This window comes from Hyla sarda, chromosome 1 (genome assembly GCF_029499605.1).
Source record: "Hyla sarda isolate aHylSar1 chromosome 1, aHylSar1.hap1, whole genome shotgun sequence".
Lineage (NCBI taxonomy): Eukaryota > Metazoa > Chordata > Amphibia > Anura > Hylidae > Hyla > Hyla sarda.
The window spans coordinates 56,024,179-56,042,699 of record NC_079189.1 but is presented as its reverse complement, the minus strand read 5'-3'; the positions used below and the strand labels follow the sequence as shown (position 1 = coordinate 56,042,699).

The following is an 18,521-nucleotide window of genomic DNA, read 5'->3' as shown; positions in this document are numbered from 1 at the left end:
TAAGTTTTGCTTCCACCCCTACTATAAAACGCATGCATGGAGGCTAAAACAGGACACATGTGAAAGGGGAAATTTCTAGTATCAGAACAGCTGAAACTTAAAGGGTGATTTGGCCTTCATAGCCTTTAGGCATCTTTTGGCTGCAGCATCTGTATTTATACCAAAGGTAAAATCTACTTTTTATATGGCAGAAATTGTTATTCAGTGGAGCTAATCCTATGTATTTTCATCAGAGATAAATGTACTTCTTATTTCTGCTGTGAAGTTTTTCCACAGCGACAAAATTTCATGCCGCAATTTTCCATTGCGTATGAACAAGTTTGTTTTGGTTTCATTAGGATATGTTCGCATGGCTTTCACATGGATTTTGGCACATATTCCACAACAAAATTTAAGGATTCGTTTCCACGGGCAGATTTAATTGAGAGATAGCGGCATGTTTCCTGTTACGAGTTTGAACCAGAGCAGACTCCCCCTGGCAGATATTCTGCAGCGGAATTTCCACAGCAAATTACAATGACTTCAGTGGGGTCTGCTGCAGAGTGCCCACCCTGGTTCAAACTAGCAGCGGATAACATTCTGCTGTCTGTTATATCCACCTGTGAGAATATATGCAGGATACTCTGTGTGAATGGACCCTTTTAAAGTGGATTTTGAGGAAAATGCTAAATGTGGTTGTAATAAGCCTTAGGCCCTAAGCACACCTGTTGGATCTGAGGTGGATTTCATACCTCCTGGTGCGTTGAAATGGGTTTCTTTAATCCTGTTCGCGATCATTTGAAAATTCAAGCACGTAGTTTTGACAGTGCTACCGAAAAGGGGCATGGTACTCATTTCTGTGAAATATGAGAAAGCAGAGTATTAACCCACTGCTCCAAATGATCGCGAACCGGATTAAAGAAACCCATTTCAACGCACCAGGAGGTATGAAATCCACCTCAGATCCAACAGGTGTGCTTAGGGCCTAAGGCTTATTAGACAAATGAAAAAATGTGTAAACTTTTTTTTTTTCTTTTTTTGTATATTAGGTATTATGAAGCTTTTCCACCACTTTCAGAAAAGCCCATTTGCCTGCAAGAAATAATGACCGTATGGAACAAGTCAAAAATCTGCTCTTATTCTAGCTCCTCCTCATCTTCCACTGCCCCACAAACAAGCACCGAAACTCCATCACCAAAGAATTGCCATAGTGAAAGTGAAGCAGTAACGACCATCAAGAGTAACAGAGCTTCTAACACTGTACAGGGAAAGAACCAACAAAGGAAAAGCAAAAATGAGAAAGAGAACAAGTTTAGCAATGGTGCAGTCGATGAGAAAACAAATATTACAAAAACTGCGAGGCACAAGTCAAATGGAAAGATCCGCCCTCGATCCTGGTCATCTGGTTCAAGCGAAGCAGGCTCAAGTTCTAGTGGTAACCAGGATGAAATGAAAACAAGATTCTTCAAAGTAAGGCATAAAGTTAGGGAGGTCCGGAACAAAAAGGGGAAAACTGCTCCAAAAGTTCCATCCAAGTACAGCGAGAAGAAAAATGTGGTAGTGGGCAGCAGTGCAGGATCTGTGAAGCCACTCTGCAAGAAAGTAAAACGGCAAGTAAAAGAATATGCGTATAAAGAAATGTATAATGAAGGAAACTTCTTTAAAGAGAGGAAAAAAGAAACAGAATTCAGAGAGGAGCCATTGTGGTATACAGAGCCAATAACAGAATACTTTATTCCTCTGAATGGTAAAAGTAAATTGGAGACTGCGTATAGAAAAAATCACAATTGGCATAACACATCTGAAGACATAGAAGAGTTGTCAGAGTTTATAAAAGATCTTCATCTTAACACCCATAATATCCAAGAAACATACCTCGCAGCGGGAACCTTCATCGAGGGGCACTTTGTAGAAATGCCTGCAGTTGTAACCGAGACAAGAGATCACACAGGGACCTCAAACTGTTCTCTCCTGGAGGACAATTATCTGGATGATGTTCATCCTGTAGAACTCACGCACTTCTATGAAGTCGAAATTGATCAATCCATGTTGGATCCAGGTGCCTCAGAGAAAACGAAAGGTGAAAGTCGTATCTTGAATATGATTCGACAAAAAAGGAACGCAAAAAGCGATTTCGAGGCTGAATCTTGCAAAGAGTTAGACGATAAGGAGTTGCAAGGGGAGAGTGCAATATGGACAGAATCAACCAGTTCTATTGGTGCTGAAGGTTTTTTCTTGCAAGATCATAGTAAACTAGCTCAATTTTGGGAGTCCTGTTCACCTTCAAGCTCAGCTGATGCAGACGGGGAGAGTTTAGGAGGGGACTCCCCGAGTACATTCTCCCCATTTTTCGACAGCACAAAGCTCAATACACACATGCACGCAGGCAATCAAGATTTATTTTTTGATGGAAAGAACTCTTATTTTTCAGTGTTTGAAGTACAGTGCAGTAATTCTGTATTCTCTATGCCCAGGGAAAGGGTGTTCAATGAGAAGGATAAAGCAGAGTCTTCTTCCAGCATGAATGGGTTTGGGAAAACTCAGTCGCGATTACTTATATGGACCAAAAATAGTGCCTTTGAAGAAAATGAACAGTGTTCGAACCTTTCAACCAGAACATGCAGTCCATGGTCGCATTCAGATGGAACCAGATCAGATACAGAGGCTCTAAATAGTCACCTTGAAGATTATGCTCAATTGAACACAGAAGATCCAAATTATATTATCCCCACAGTTACTTTAACTTTCCAAGATGAGATCCCCGGTATTACATCACAAAATTCGTTCCTAAAGAACAGGTCTTTAGGAGAGGAGCCTATGCTGGTATTGGGCAAGAAATCAAAGTTAGAGTCACTTTGCGGCATTCAGCTAGAACAGGAAAATGAAGAAATATCTGACACTACAGAGGTTAAACCTGAAAGCAGCCTTCGTAAACATGGCTACAGCTCAAGGGTCATCAAAGATTTATGGACAAATGCAGAAGAAGATTCGCTGTTTCCCCTCAATGTAAATAACTACGATGCAGAAGAAGTAAATTTTCAAGAGCCCAGTAAGGCTGTGCAAAGATCCGAATACCATCTTTGGGAAAGTCAAAGGAACTCTGCAGAAAAGCGTGCGTTTCTCACCTGTGAGTCTTTGAAAGTTGACGGCGGAGATTACATGACTCCCTCGAAACCTTGGGATATAAACAACGTGAAAGAGAATTCATTCATTCTTGGAGGAGTTTATGGGGAATTTGGAAGCTTTAATGGTGAGGATGAGTGGGCCGTGGTGCCACAAAGTCCAGCAAAACCAAGCTTGTTAGAAGGTGCCTCCTCGGATGTTGTTACAATAGCTGGCACTGATGTGTTCATGACACCAGGGAATAGCATTGCTCCTGGACATCGCCAGCCATGGAGGCCATTTGTTTCTTTTGAAGAAAATGAGCAGAATGGAGATAAAGGCTCAAGCAAGGGTTTTTCATTTATATTGCATGAGAATCTGCTTGGTACATGTGATAATTTTCAAATGGAGGAGCCAGGCATGGGCTACTCCTTTTCCTCTTTTGAGTTAAACAATAGATTCTCTCAAGTTCTTCATGTCGAGTGCTCCTTTGAACCTGGAAATATTGTTAGCAGTAGTCCTAGTTTTAAACCCAAAGCTTTGTGCTCAGATTCAGAGGGCGACATTAGCCATCCAAGGATTTGTGGCGTGGACCGAACACAGTACAGATCAATAAGAATTTCTCCACGCACTCACTTCCGCCCAATCTCTGCATCTGAGCTGTCTCCAGTTCTATGTAGCGAGTCTGACTTTGAGTCTGAAAAAGACGAGGTAGTCGTCCCCACTCTTTCCGAAGGTGAGGTGTTTGAAGATCCGCAGGATGATCTCAAACCTCTCGAAGAAGATGCAGAGAAGGATGGTCATTTTTATGGAAAGTCTGAGCTCGAATCCGGGAAGTTTCTTCCTAGGCTACAGAAATCTGGCATGGAGAAAAGTGCACAGACTTCTTTGGATGGTCAAGAAGAATCATTTGCCGCGTTGCCTCAGGAGATACCGGATCACTTAGACTTTAGGATTATCGAGTCATTCGAAAGTGATGTGACTGCGAACTCCAAAAAAAGCTGCAAAATGTTGGAGTTAAAAAGTAAAGTGGATGTAAAGGAAAACTTTAATATGGGATGCAACCCTACATCTGAAGAAGCTGGAGAGGTATGTCCACTAAGTACAATGAATTAATTTAAAAATGTATACTATTTTGGAAGATTTTAATTTTTGACTTAAAGGGGTATTATCTTGAAAGATGCTTATCACATATCTACACGTTGGGTCTCATGTCCCCTAAATTTCCGATGATCAGGCTATGGGACAGATAGGGCAGTATAATATTTGGCTATCTTTTTTAGGCCTATATTGTCGAATGAAGCAGCAACACATGTGTCAGACCACTTTTTAAATTACCGCTCATCCTGTGAATAGTTGAAGAATGTCTTTCATAACAAAAAAAAATCCCTGTAATGTAAACCACATGAAAGAGCAGTTAACATATGGTAAACTCGGTTGAAATAGTACTTGGCCTTCAAAGTATACTCCACTATAAAGAATGTCCAAGGCTGAATAACTACAAATACAATACCTACTGAATATAAAACTCCTGAAATGGACAGCAGGGCGGAAATGTCTGCTGCATTGGAAGGAACACAAAAGTGGAGACGGTCTGATCTTAAAGGGTACCTGTAAAGATGAACTCCTTCTTCAGATGGGCATGGGGAGACTCTGGTCCATGCTGAGTGGTCAGGTGGCAGAGGCAGCTGTATGATGTCCATAAAGTTCCATGCACAAGCCCATTTCAGATTAATAAGACATTTAGTTGGTCCAGCATGGGCCTGCATCTGTCCACGCCGATCTGATCAACTCGTGGGAATTCGACTTTACAGATACCCTTAAATAAAATAAAAAATAAAAAGGTACAGCTACACCAGTAATGTGCAACTTTGCTCTTGATAATCAAAGGGGTTTAGACGCTTCCGCATATAACCCACCACCACCTCCACACCCATCGGCTAAGAAGCTGTGCAGAGGACTTGCAGCACAACTGCATTCAAGTGAAAAAAAAAAAAAAAGCTTCAATTCTCCTGCATAGCTTTGTAGCCAGGATCGACTACACAGAGAAAACAGTGAAAGGGCCACAGTGCTAAATTTTTTTCACATACGAGAGGCTGGCCCCCCCACTGGTTATGAAGTGATGGCATATTCTAATGACTGTTTTGAAATGAGAATACCCCTTTAAGAATCAGAGCTGTGAATTACTACTCTATTCTAGATTTTAATCAAATTTTAAAGCAAAAATCCATAAAACTAATGTTCCTATATTTTTTTTATTTTTTTATTTTTTTTTTCGTGCAGTTTCCTCCTCAAAGCATAAACCTACAGGGCGTCAATGCTGTTAAAGAAAAGCAGTGCTGGTGGCAGAAGGCCCTGTACTCTCCATTAATCTCTGGATCCTGTTGTGACTGTAAGGAAACAATTGTTGCTCTTGTGTGTTGTGACTAGCACATAATGCGGAAATGTCAGAACTATTACAATATAATGCTAATTAAACTGAATTGTGTAAATGTAAAAATACCAAATTCCAGAATTACAAATTTATAGTCACTTCATATACCAGGGATACAAAAGTCCCATCAGAACAGAAATGGTACCACTGAAAACTACAGATCACAGCACAGAAAATGAGCCCCCATACAGCCCCACCATAGCCCCTTTTTACAGAATAAGTGTTATAGGGGTCTGAATTTTAAGCATACGCCTTTTCATTCCGAAAGTTATAATATGTAAAAGTGGTAAAATAAAACCAAACCAATAAAAATTGGTTATTGTAATCGTATGGAACTAAAGAATAAAGAGAACATGGGGTGAACTTTGCTGTGTTTTTGCAGCCCAGGGCAACACCCCTTGAGATATCACACCTATAATTGATATACATATTCCAACACTGGAGGGGTCAATTATGAAAAGTATGCACTATTATATGGTCAGAAGCCATTTCCACCTATGTCTTTAGTTTATAAACTACAAAACCTACTGACAAGTTTAATGCATACTAGTGATATATTAATGTATCTTGTCTTTCTATACAGCGCTCTATACAGATGTAAAGGAAGAAAGTTCTGTAGATCTTACAGGTGGAAAGGAGATTCCCTGCGCTGGTTGGCATCCTCTCGAAATTGAGAAAGTAGGTAATATGGGTTTCAGATCACCGTTTCTATATTGTGTGTGCCTCATCCTTTATATTTTTATATAAAAAAAAAAAAAAAAAATGTACCTGTTGCTGGTACATCATTAGGATGACAAACAAAAATGCCTTAAACATTCTCCATGTAAACTCACTTTTCTAATCCCCCAACAATCAGCTGTGATCGCTGACTTAGCAGTTCACCAGCCAAGGATTTCCCCTGCAGTGGCCTCTGATGGAGTAATCTAGTAGCACATGGCAGCCACCCCATGTAATCCATGGTCTGCCAGAGCAGTATCAACTCCTGAAGTATGTTCACATGGGCACAAAAACGCTTTCTGTCTCCCCTGGACTTGAATGGGGAGTGTTCATGTGAAACATCAGAGTTGTTCTCATTATAAGCTCACATTGAAATCAACTGGAGCTTTGTCTGAAAAGCCACATGAAAAACATTAAAATTGGCACCAAAAGCCACACCGTAAAGTCCACAGCAATTTTGAGGTCTGCCAATGTGAACATACCCTTACACACAAGCTCTCTGTTCTGAATCACAGAGAGGTGTCCTGAACCGCTCAGTGAAGGTCTGACCCACAACTGGGGGGCCTTCTTGTACATTATGATGTGGCTGAGCTTTAGTTCTAGGCACAGCTGTGTACAAGGTGCTGTGCCTGGATAAAAACAAAATTTTGGTCATATAAATTAGAGTAAAATTTGCTCCCTCCTCCACTTATTTTAAAAGTTTGACTAAAGATTATAGAGGTTATTTGACTAATAAAAAAAAAAAAAAGTTTCCCCTATCCACAGCATATGGCATGTGTCTGAGGGGGTTGTCCGACCCCTTAGCCCACCCTGGGATCTCCAGAAGGGGGACCACCTCACTGAGCTCTCCAGCTTCCACCTTCTGAGTCGTATTAGTCAATTAGGGGTCACTGCAGAGGCCAATTTGTCTCCATAGGCTTGGGGCTGAATGCTCTGAAATAAATGACTAGCCTTGTTCTAGTGATCATGCAGGGTCCCAGTGGTCAGACCTCCTGCGATCACACCCCTATCATGTGGATAGGAGAGATGTTTATATTAACCAAATAAACCCTTGTAATGTACTTAATTCATTCTTATAAAGAGGAAAAAAGCTGATCATTAATATATAACTTTATTTATTTTTCTTAGACCTCTGCATGTAACAAAGCGAATATCACCATTGGATTCAGTGGCGGGGTGACATCCAGTTGCTTCAGGAAGAAGATCTATTCAAGCAACAGTTCCAGCTCTGACACGGCTTCTGAGGGAGGACATGAATGGGCCGACATATGCAGAGAGGAACTTTTCTCTCGCACTCAGCTGTGAACTGGCGTATTTAGCTGTAGTTCTGTGAGATCCAGGTGTTGATGAGATACCTAGCCCTCATTTGCCTGTTTCCTCTAGAGCCTGCGGCTCTAGAACTCTTTAGTTACCACTTTAGATGTCTGTGTGCTTTTTCTTTTTTCTTTCCTTTTCTTCCTTGCAGTTTAGGTAGGGTAACATTTTTTTTTCCCCTTAGTTCTCTGACATACTGATATACTTTGCTTAGTCTAGCTAGATTAAATTATGTTGTCAGATGAAGAATGGATGTGCTTGTGTTTGTAGAAATCCTGCATCCAGTTTGCATTACCCTCCCTTTCTACTTTAGAGCTGTAGCTAGATTTGCCATCTGGAAGTTGTAGAGCCTACAGCTACTTCTGCCATTCAGAGACTTCTGGAGTCTTTGGCAATATTCTCTTAAAAATCTAGGAGATAAATCTGTAACACTGTAATCAGTCAGTGCCTTTCTGAATGCAGGAGAGTAGCATGAATGACTTGCCCAGTCTTCATTTGAAAACAGAAAAAAAAAAGGAAAAAAAAGTGAATATATATAAAAATATATAAAAAAAAGTATCCTAAGTAGAAGCAATGAGATTGTGCTTAGAGACTTAAAGAATACTGTGTTTTCTATCCTATGATATTTTGCGCCGCCAACGGAGGAGAAAATTATTTCATATTATTGCTAATGGCAGTAGCCCCAGGTTAAAGGTTAAGTTTGTGTGCATGGGAAATAACTAAGATGGCGCCACGGATTCATTTTTTAACCCTTTTTATATGCGATTATAAAAAATAATTCCAGACACTGACCTGCAGCCGGATTAAAATTCCCATCTTATAGCTTGTAGAAATCTGGTATAGTGTGTGTGTGTGTGTGTGATAGATTTATTTATATATATATATATATATATATATATATATATATATATATATATATATATATTATATTTTTATTTTTTTTTTTTTTTTTTATTAATGTTATATGGTTTGGATGATCGTGTGTTCTTGCTGAAAATTAATAATGGGGCAGATTTGTTGTTGTCCTAAAGTGAGACTACATAGAACTAGCCATGCAGGCTGAAACTGGGAAAAACTTGTCGTAAGGATGGACACCTTTCTAGACAATTCTTCCCTTTACTATAATATTTTGCACCCCTTAGACAGGTACACCCCATTAAAATATAGTGTTTTATGATTTACCTACAGTTCCTTTTCCAGATAACTTTTTAACACTGTTTAGTGAGACATGAAAGTGTATCAGACAATACACTTGGCTTACAGCATGCTGCAATTGTGGCAATTTTTGCCCAAGGGGTTTACAGAGTGGTGGCCGTTTGCTGGCCTTGGGTGTCAGACCGTACTAAAGCCTGCACTTAAAGTATGGATTGTCTAATGTTACAGCGGCAAATGATTTTGCAAAAACATTAAAAGCCGCCAATAACCTTATTGTGTATAGTGACCTGTTGAATTTTCCCCAACAGCAACTGTTGGGGAAGAGAAGGATTGGCAGTTGTATTGTAACATGCCTAATCGTTTTGTTTCCAGGGAAGCCATTGCCTGAAGAGTCTGGCATTGGCTTACTGCCCTTTCCCTCTTCAGAACACATGCTTGACCAGGCTGAATGGAGTTATTGGGTGCGAGATACCTGTTAGACGACAGCTTTCTAAAGTGTGTGGCCAGCTTTAGTTCCGTAGATAAAGAGTGAATCTTCACTGGAACTGGGACCTGAAGGTTACTAAATAGTAAATGCCACAGAGGCCATTTTGGATTCCTAGGGTCATCCCAATTATGTTGGGAGCATTTTGGGTTTGCTGCATTTGGTCATGATCCTGGATTATGGCCAATCTCAAAGACCATTAAAGGGGTACTCCACTTTGGATAGGGGATAAGATGTCTAGGGGTGGAATTACCCCTTTAAGGGGTCAAGTAAGTTACCATTCACATTACTTTTGGGGGGGGCAATTTCTTGAGGTTTGTCAGCATGTTCTCCCATGTACTCCAACTTAATCTAAAATCCTGCGGCTTTTGCCATAACTTTTTTTTTTTTCTTGTCGCTGTTATTTAGTCTAGTAGTTTAATAACATTGTACTATGAAAGGATGTGATGGGCAAGTATGTGCGTGCAATGGTGAATAACGTGTTTAGTAATTTTTTTCAACATACGCGTGGCTGATATTACAATTGATTCTTGTATCCTTTTGTTCAACTCTGCACATGTCAGCGAAATTGTTCAGAGCTATCAAACTCTTTGTGCTTCTAACACTTTCATGCAGATTTGTTCAAGCACAGTAAGAGCAATATTTCAAAAAACAATTTACCAAAAGAAACCTATAAATATACTTAAAAAAAAATAGCATGCTTAGAACACCAGGAAATGCAAAAAAGTTTTAACATCGCTTCAGGACAACAGCGTGACCATTAAGGCAATACAAATTGGGATTGGAACAGTGTCAATGTCCTGTCTCCTGGATATATGTGCTGTGGTTGCTTTGTTTGTTTTAATATTTAATTTTTTTTTATTTTTTTTTTTCATCTTTCATCCTAAGTAAAAGGGCAAAAACTATTTTTGGAATAGTTATGTTACAGGTTTGCAGCTTGCAAAAGTGGGTGCAGAACCCAAACAGAAGTATCACGTTTTTCAATTGTAATTTTTCTGAATGGGCATTTATCCCTGTTTTTTTGCATACGAGGCACAAACCACACCTGACTGAGTCTATTTTTTTTTTCTTAATTATAATTATACCATTCTCTCAACACAGTTTGGGTTGTCACCTCTTGACTCTCCCACCACCTGAGCTTGGTTCATATAGCACAACCTTTCCATTACACACATACATATAACTTGGATTTGTGGTATACTTTCTCCTCCTGTTTGTCTGAACATAGTGCGCATAATGTTTTTTTGTTTTTGTATTTTTGGTTTGGAATTCCTGGAGCTTCCTGAAAGGGTTATATAAACCTGCACTGAGTTTAGTGACACGAAAGCCTGGTACCAATGTTACCAGGTACACATTTAAGCTATTGAGCACCTGCAGCGTCTGAGGGCTCAGCAACATAAGTCATCAATACATTTGCATTGATGCTGATCACACACCATGTCCTACATTACATAGCACCCCCTATAGCTAAACAGTCTGATGTTCTTAGCATTGTGCCATTTCAGTTCCTTCAGAGACTGAGGTGACACGTAACACCAAGGCAATAATGCATAGTTTTTTGTTTACTTTGCCATCATAGCCAGCCATGCCATAGACTTTCTGACCTGGAGGTGTGTTTTCCTTTACCATTGCCCCCACTCATCAGGCACTTCTAGATATCTTTTTTGTTTTTAAGTTGGCAAAACGCTGAACGCACCGTGGTATGAAGCGCGTTGCATATCCATCGCACTGAAAATATCAGTTTTCCATTTCCGGGATGTAATTCTGTTTTTACATTTCTTTTCCTGTGTTATTCCCCCACCCCCTTCCCTCAACCCAACTTCCCCCCCCCCCTCTCCCCTTAAGTGGTTGTATTGTTCTGATTTTCATGTACACCAAGAGTAACTTTTTGTTTTCTTGTGAACTTATTTAACACCCAATAAAGAGACAAAAAGCCTTTTTATGTCCGAATGATTTTATGACACGCCACTATAGCAGCTATACTTACATAATCAGTCATTGCAACATACTTTGCATAAATCAATAGTACAAGTGAATGTAAAAAGCTATGTAATCTGATTGGGAAAATGGCTCCTTCCCTGCACTCCCCCCAACCCATGCACCCAAATGAGTACACCCTAAAGTGGAAATGTCCAAATTAGGACCAATTAGCAATTTTCCCTCCCTGGTGTCATGTGACTCGTTAATGTATGAAGTTCTCAGATGTCAATTGGGAGCAAGTGTCTTAAATTTGGTGTTGCTCTCACACTCGAATACTGGTTGCTGGAAGTCCAACACGGCACCTCATGGCAAAGAACATGCTGAGTATCTGAAAAAAAGTAGCACTTCATGAAGATGGCCAAGGCTATAAGAAGATTGCCAAAACCCTGAAACTAATCTGCAGCACGGCGGACATGACCATACAGTGAGATGTTTTACAGTACAGGTTCCACTCGGAACAGGTCTCACTATGGGCGACCAAAGAAGTTGAATGCACATGCTCAGTGTCGTATCAAGAGGTTGTCTTAGGGAAATAGATATATTAGTGCTGCCAGCATTAAGGGGGGGCGCATCAGCCTTTCTGTGCTCCGACCATATACCTATATATTTTTGCTATGCAATTTAGGGGGAGTAGCACCCTCTGTAGCCGTTCACCCCTCCCTGTTTCACAGAAGGTTTTTTAAATTGATAGTGGATCCAGCATGTCACCCATTCAGAGGCTATATGCCCAACAGGTGAGTGGATTAAGCATTGTAGGGCACCTCCGCGTGGTGGATGGGGGACACATTTTGATCAAAAAGTGCGCTAAGAACCTCCATTTTTTTGACCAAGAGTGTTGCTGCAACCTTCTTTTTCATATACTGCACACTGCATCAAATTGGTCTCCTTGCTGTCACCCCAGAAGGAAGCCTCTTCTAAAGATGAAGCATTAGAAATCCCGTTTACAGTTTGAGTACATACAGACTAAGGATTGGCAAAACCTAAATGTGATTTAACCCTTTCCTTAATAAATTTGAATCACCCCCCCCCCTTTCCCATTAAAAAAAAAAAGTAAACAAAAATAAATATAAACATATGTGGTATCGCTGCGTGCGTAAATGTCCGAACTATAAAAATTTGTAATGTAAATTAAACCGCACGGTCAATGGCGTACATGTAAAAATAAAAAAATTCCAAGATCCAAAATTGCGTATTTTTGGTCACTTTCTATACCCCCCAAAAAATTTATAAAAGATCAAAAAGTCCCATCAAAATAAAAATGGTACCGATAAAAACTTCTGATCACGGCACAAAAAAATTAGCTCTCATACCGCCCCGTATGCGGAAAAATAAACTTATAGGGGTGAGAAGATGCGATACATTGTTTTCGGTGCTTGATTGCTGAGGGCAGCCTTAAGCAATTGGAGATCCATGGAGCATCAGAAAGGACGGGTGAGGCTGCATTCACACCACGTTTTAGCAATACAGTTCCCGTATACGTTTTCAATGTGAAAACCTTACGGAACGATATTGAAAACCGTATGCCAAATTATGCATCCGTTTTGCGTCTTGTAAGGTTTTGTCCAATTTTTTTTTTCCTGTACCCAAAACCGTAGCCTAACATGGTTTTCGGTCTGGGCGAAAAAACGTATTAAACCGCATATGTTTTTTTTTTTTTTTTTTTTTTTTTTTAAACATGGGAGTCAATAGGAGAACCGTGTGTGTGTGTATGGTTCCATCCAGTTTGCACCATGCGATTTTTTACTTTGCACAGATATTTTTCTTGGAATTATAATCAAACAAGTAACATAGTTTATAAGGTTGAAAAAAGACCAGAGTCCATCAAGTTCAACCTATAACCCTAATAAGTCCCTACTGAGTTGATCCAGAGGAAGGCAAAAAAACCCTCATACTAGAGGTAAAAATGTGTTCCCGACTCCAAATATGGCATCAGAATAAATCCCTGGATCAACCTTCTGCCCCTATAGATCTAGAATCCATAACCAGCAATGTTGTTGTTCTCCAAAAAATGCATCCAGACTCCTTTTGAACTCTAAGAGTTCACCAAGTGAAACTTTATTCATAATGGAGTGAAAAGTTAAAAACTTACATGGTTTTTCTTAAAAATCTGATGCAACAGGACATCATTTTTCAAACTGTATACGGGTTAAAATTTGTACACGTTTTGATACAGTTTAGTCCGGTTTTGAGGAATCCGTTTTTCATCAAAAACCTGATACGGGAACTGTATTGCAAAAACATGGTGTGAATGCAGCCTAAGTCCCCGGCAACCCATCTGCAGCCCGCGATTACATTACAGAGCTACAGATGGGTCCCCTAGACCTAAAGGATTACCAGCATTTAATGTTTGAAATGCTGTGATCGCTATTGAGCACAACATTTAACCCTTTCAATGACTGACATCGGAGCCAGCGTACTGGTATGTCATAGGTTGGGAAGGGGTTAAAGGGGTACTCTGGAGGGAAAAACATTTTTCAAATGAACTTGTGCCAGAAAGTTTTACAGATTTGTAAATTAGGGTGGGTTCACACCACAACTTTGCTATACAGTTTCGGCATACGGTTATGCACCATAATGTATACGGTTGTTTCTATTTTTCAAACCATGGGTTTTTTAACTTTTTTATTATTTTTTTATTTTTTTTTTTGCGGAAAGAAAACCGTGGCCTACCACGGTTTTTGGTCCGGGTGAAAAACCTTATATAACGTTTACGTTTTTTTTTTTTTTTTTTTTTTAAACATGGGAGTCAATGGGAACCGTACAGAACCGTATGTGCGTACGGTTCCATACAGTTTTCACCATACGGTTTTTGACTTTCCACAGTTTTTTTTTTTTTCTTGTAATTTCAATCAAACAAGTGAACCTTTATTCATAATGGAGTGAAAAGTTCAAAACGTATACTTTTTTTTCTGAAAAAAACTGATGCAACCGGACATAATTTTTCAAACCGTATACGGTTTTCAATTGTATACAGGTAAAAATTTGTACACACGTTTTGATACAGTTAAGTCAGGTTCTGAGGAATCAGTTTTTTTTTTTTAAATCAAAAACTTGATACGGGAACTGTATTGCAAAAACGTGGTGTAAACCCAGCCTTACTTTATTTAAAAATCTTAAACCTTCCAGTACTTATCAGTTGCTGTATACTCCAAAGGAAGTTGTGTAGTTTTTTCCAGTCTGACCACAGTTCTCTCTGCTGCTACCTTTGTCCATGTCAGGAACTGTACAGAGTAGGAGCAAATCCCCATAGAAAAGTTTGACACAGGTGGCAGCAGAGAGCACTGTGGTCAGTCTGAAAAAAAAACTACATTGCTGTATGCTCCAGAGGAAGTTAAGTACTGGAAGGATTAAGATTTTTAAATAGAAGAAATTTACATATCTTTATAACTCTGGCACCAGTTGATTTAAAAACATTTTTTTCCTTTAGAGTAATTCCGTTGCAGGCTACCTTTCTCAGATCTGTTGCGTTGTTATCGAGTTATGGGGGGAAAAAAAAGCTCATAAGTATATCAGCTGTGATGCACTTGGGGCATTCCCCAGCCCCTTGGTGCCCCATTCTGCCTGCCCATATTGCCCTTGCTGGTGCATGCTGTGTCCTCATTATTACAGGTAAGCATGCCCATGGTACGAGGCCATATATAATGATGAGGACACAGCATGTATTGGCAATGTGCCGAAGAGGGGAATAGAAATCTGTAAGAAGGGGGGGTGTAAGACCGGGCAGGCAGGGTGGGGCTCCAAGTGTACCAAGAAGCTTATTTAAAAATCTGGATTTGTGTCCGTAACTCAGGAACAATGCAACGCATCTAAGAAAGTGCCGCGGAATCCCATTGCTGGCAAAGGAATTCTGCTGCACAGTGGACACTACGAAATGTCAGTGGCAGCCTCTGGAATTCTGACGGCAAAAAGAATGGGAACTGGGCGCACTCTAAATCCTGGGTTCTCAACCTGGGGTATGCCAGGTTTTTTTTTGGGGGGGGGGGTGGGGCATGCGAAGCGCTGACAAATACCGGCCATGCCATGCACTATTGTAAGTGAGCTGCGTGGTTGCCGGGGAGATGTGTGACCTCCCCTGACGTTGCGCGGAGTTGCCGCACAGCGCAGGAGGATGTTACACGTCAGTGCGGCCCCGCCGAACGGGACACGCTGCGTGAAGGAGCGGGACTGCAGGATGCTAGGTAAAAAAAAAATTTTTTTTAAAACAACTGTATGGGATGGAGGGGGGACTGTATGGGATGGCGCACAAGGCATTAAGATTGAGGGGGAGAGGGATAATGGCGGAGGGGAGATGTGGAGTAATAAAGAACAAGGCATTAAAATGTAATGCCTTGTGCTGATTATTCCCCCCCCCCCCCCCCCCTCCATTTTAATCCTCTTGTGCTATTATTCCCCCTCCAACTTAATCCCCTTGTGCCATTGTTATCCGATATAGCAAAAGGGGATCAGAGGAAGGGGGAATGGTGCAAGGGGATTAATATGGAGTGGGGGAAATGGCGCAAGAGGATCAGAGGGAGGGAGGAATAATGGCACAAGAGATTAAGATGGAGGGGGGGGTTGATTTCTCCCCCCTCCCCCCCCCTCCATCATTCTCCCTCCATCTTAATACCCTTGTGCTATAATTCCTCCTCCATTTAAATCCCCTTGTGCTATTATTCTCCCCTCCCTCTGCTCCCCTTTTGCCATATTGGATAATAATGGCACAAGGGGATTAAAATGGAGGGGGAGTGATAGCACAAGGGGATTAAGAGGGAGGTGGGGGGGGTATAGTGGCACAAGGGGGTTAAGAGGGAGGTGGGGGGGGGGGTATAGTGGCACAAGGGGATTGGGAGGGAGGTGGGGGGGGTATAGTGGCACAAGGGGATTGGGAGGGTATAGTGGCACAAGGGGATTGGGAGGGAGGTGGGGGGGGGGTATAGTGGCACAAGGGGATTGGGAGGGAGGTGGGGGGGGGTATAGTGGCACAAGGGGATTGGGAGGGTGGGGGGGGGGGAATAGTGGCACAAGGGGATTGGGAGGGAGGGAGGTGGGGGGGGGGGAATAGTGGCACAAGGGGATTGGGAGGGAGGGAGGTGGGGGGGGGAATAGTGGCACAAGGGGATTGGGAGGGAGGGAGGTGGGGGGGGGGAATAGTGGCACAAGGGGATTGGGAGGGAGGGAGGTGGGGGGGGGGAATAGTGGCACAAGGGGATTGGGAGGGAGGGAGGTGGGGGGGGGAATAGTGGCACAAGGGGATTGGGAGGGAGGGAGGTGGGGGGGGGAATAGTGGCACAAGGGGATTGGGAGGGAGGGAGGTGGGGGGGGGGAATAGTGGCACAAGGGGATTGGGAGGGAGGGAGGTGGGGGGGGGAATAGTGGCACAAGGGGATTGGGAGGGAGGGAAGTGGGGGGGGGGAATAGTGGCACAAGGGGATTGGGAGGGAGGGAAGTGGGGGGGGGGAATAGTGGCACAAGGGGATTGGGAGGGAGGGAGGCGGGGGGGGGAATAGTGGCACAAGGGGATTGGGAGAGAGGGAGGCGGGGGGGGGGAATGTGGGGGGGGGAATAGTGGCACAAGGGGATTGGGAGGGAGGTGGGGGGGTATAGTGGCACAAGGGGATTGGGAGGGAGGTGGGGGGGTATAGTGGCACAAGGGGATTGGGAGGGAGGTGGGGGGGGGTATAGTGGCACAAGGGGATTGGGAGGGAGGTGGGGGGGGGGGGTATAGTGGCACAAGGGGATTGGGAGGGAGGTGGGGGGGGGGTATAGTGGCACAAGGGGATTGGGAGGGAGGTGGGGGGGGGAATAGTGGCACAAGGGGATTGGGAGGGAGGGAGGTGGGGGGGGAATAGTGGCACAAGGGGATTGGGAGGGAGGGAGGTGGGGGGGGGAATAGTGGCACAAGGGGATTGGGAGGGAGGGAAGTGGGGGGGGGGAATAGTGGCACAAGGGGATTGGGAGGGAGGGAGGCGGGGGGGGGAATAGTGGCACAAGGGGATTGGGAGAGAGGGAGGCGGGGGGGGGAATGTGGGGGGGGGGAATAGTGGCACAAGGGGATTGGGAGGGAGGTGGGGGGGTATAGTGGCACAAGGGGATTGGGAGGGAGGGAGGCGGGGGGGGGTATAGTGGCACAAGGGGATTGGGAGGGAGGGAGGCGGGGGGGGTATAGTGGCACAAGGGGATTGGGAGGGAGGGAGGCGGGGGGGGTATAGTGGCACAAGGGGATTGGGAGGGAGGTGGGGGGGGTATAGTGGCACAAGGGGATTGGGAGGGAGGGGGCGGGGGGGAATAGTGGCACAAGGGGATTGGGAGGGAGGGGGCGGGGGGGAATAGTGGCACAAGGGGATTGGGAGGGAGGGGGCGGGGGGAATAGTGGCACAAGGGGATTGGGAGGGAGGGAGGTGGGGGGGGAATAGTGGCACAAGGGGATTGGGAGGGAGGGGGCGGGGGGAATAGTGGCACAAGGGGATTGGGAGGGAGGGTGCGGGGGGGAATAGTGGCACAAGGGGATTGAGAGAGGGAGGGGGGAGTAGTGGCACAAGGGGATTGGGAGGGAGGGGGCGGGAGGGAATGGTGGCACAAGGGGATTGGGAGGGAGGGGGCGGGAGGGAATGGTGGCACAAGGGGATTGGGAGGGAGGTGGGGGGGGGGAATAGTGGCACAAGGGGATTGGGAGGGAGGGAGGTGGGGGGGGGAATAGTGGCACAAGGGGATTGGGAGGGAGGGAGGTGGGGGGGGAATAGTGGCACAAGGGGATTGGGAGGGAGGGGGCGGGGGGGGGGGAATAGTGGCACAAGGGGATTGGGAGGGAGGGAGGTGGGGGGGGGGAATAGTGGCACAAGGGGATTGGGAGGGAGGGGGCGGGGGGGAATAGTGGCACAAGGGGATTGGGAGGGAGGGGGCGGGGGGAATAGTGGCACAAGGGGATTGGGAGGGAGGGAGGTGGGGGGGGGAATAGTGGCACAAGGGGATTGGGAGGGAGGGGGCGGGGGGGGATAGTGGCACAAGGGGATTGAGAGAGGGAGGGGGGGGAGTAGTGGCACAAGGGGATTGGGAGGGAGGGGGCGGGAGGGAATGGTGGCACAAGGGGATTAAGAGGGAGGGGGCGGGGGGAATAGTGGCACAAGGGGATTGGGAGGGAGGGGGCGGGAGGGAATGGTGGCACAAGGGGATTAAGAGGGAGGGGGCGGGGGGAATAGTGGCACAAGGGGATTAAGAGGGAGGGAGCGGGGGGGAATGGTGGCACAAGGGGATTAAGAGGGAGGGAGGGGGCGGGGGGGAATGGTGGCACAAGGGGATTAAGAGGGAGGGAGGGGGCGGGGGGAATGGTGGCACAAGGGGATTAAGAGGGAGGGAGGGGGCGGGGGGGAATGGTGGCAC

General features: G+C 44.1%; 1 protein-coding gene across 2 annotated transcripts in view; it reads left to right on the top strand.

Moving 5' to 3' along the window:
* Positions 1 to 8,369, top strand: part of KIAA0232 (KIAA0232 ortholog) — a 39,762-nt gene extending 31,393 nt beyond the window's left edge. For both annotated transcript variants that reach the window (XM_056555083.1, XM_056555082.1), the window contains exons 6-9: positions 1,029 to 4,170; positions 5,365 to 5,473; positions 6,099 to 6,193; positions 7,361 to 8,369. In XM_056555083.1, coding sequence (XP_056411058.1) covers positions 1,029 to 4,170; positions 5,365 to 5,473; positions 6,099 to 6,193; positions 7,361 to 7,537 — 3,523 coding nt within the window. In that variant the 3' untranslated portion in view covers positions 7,538 to 8,369. The remainder of the gene's footprint in view (positions 1 to 1,028; positions 4,171 to 5,364; positions 5,474 to 6,098; positions 6,194 to 7,360) is intronic.
* Positions 8,370 to 18,521: the final 10,152 nt, after the last annotated feature.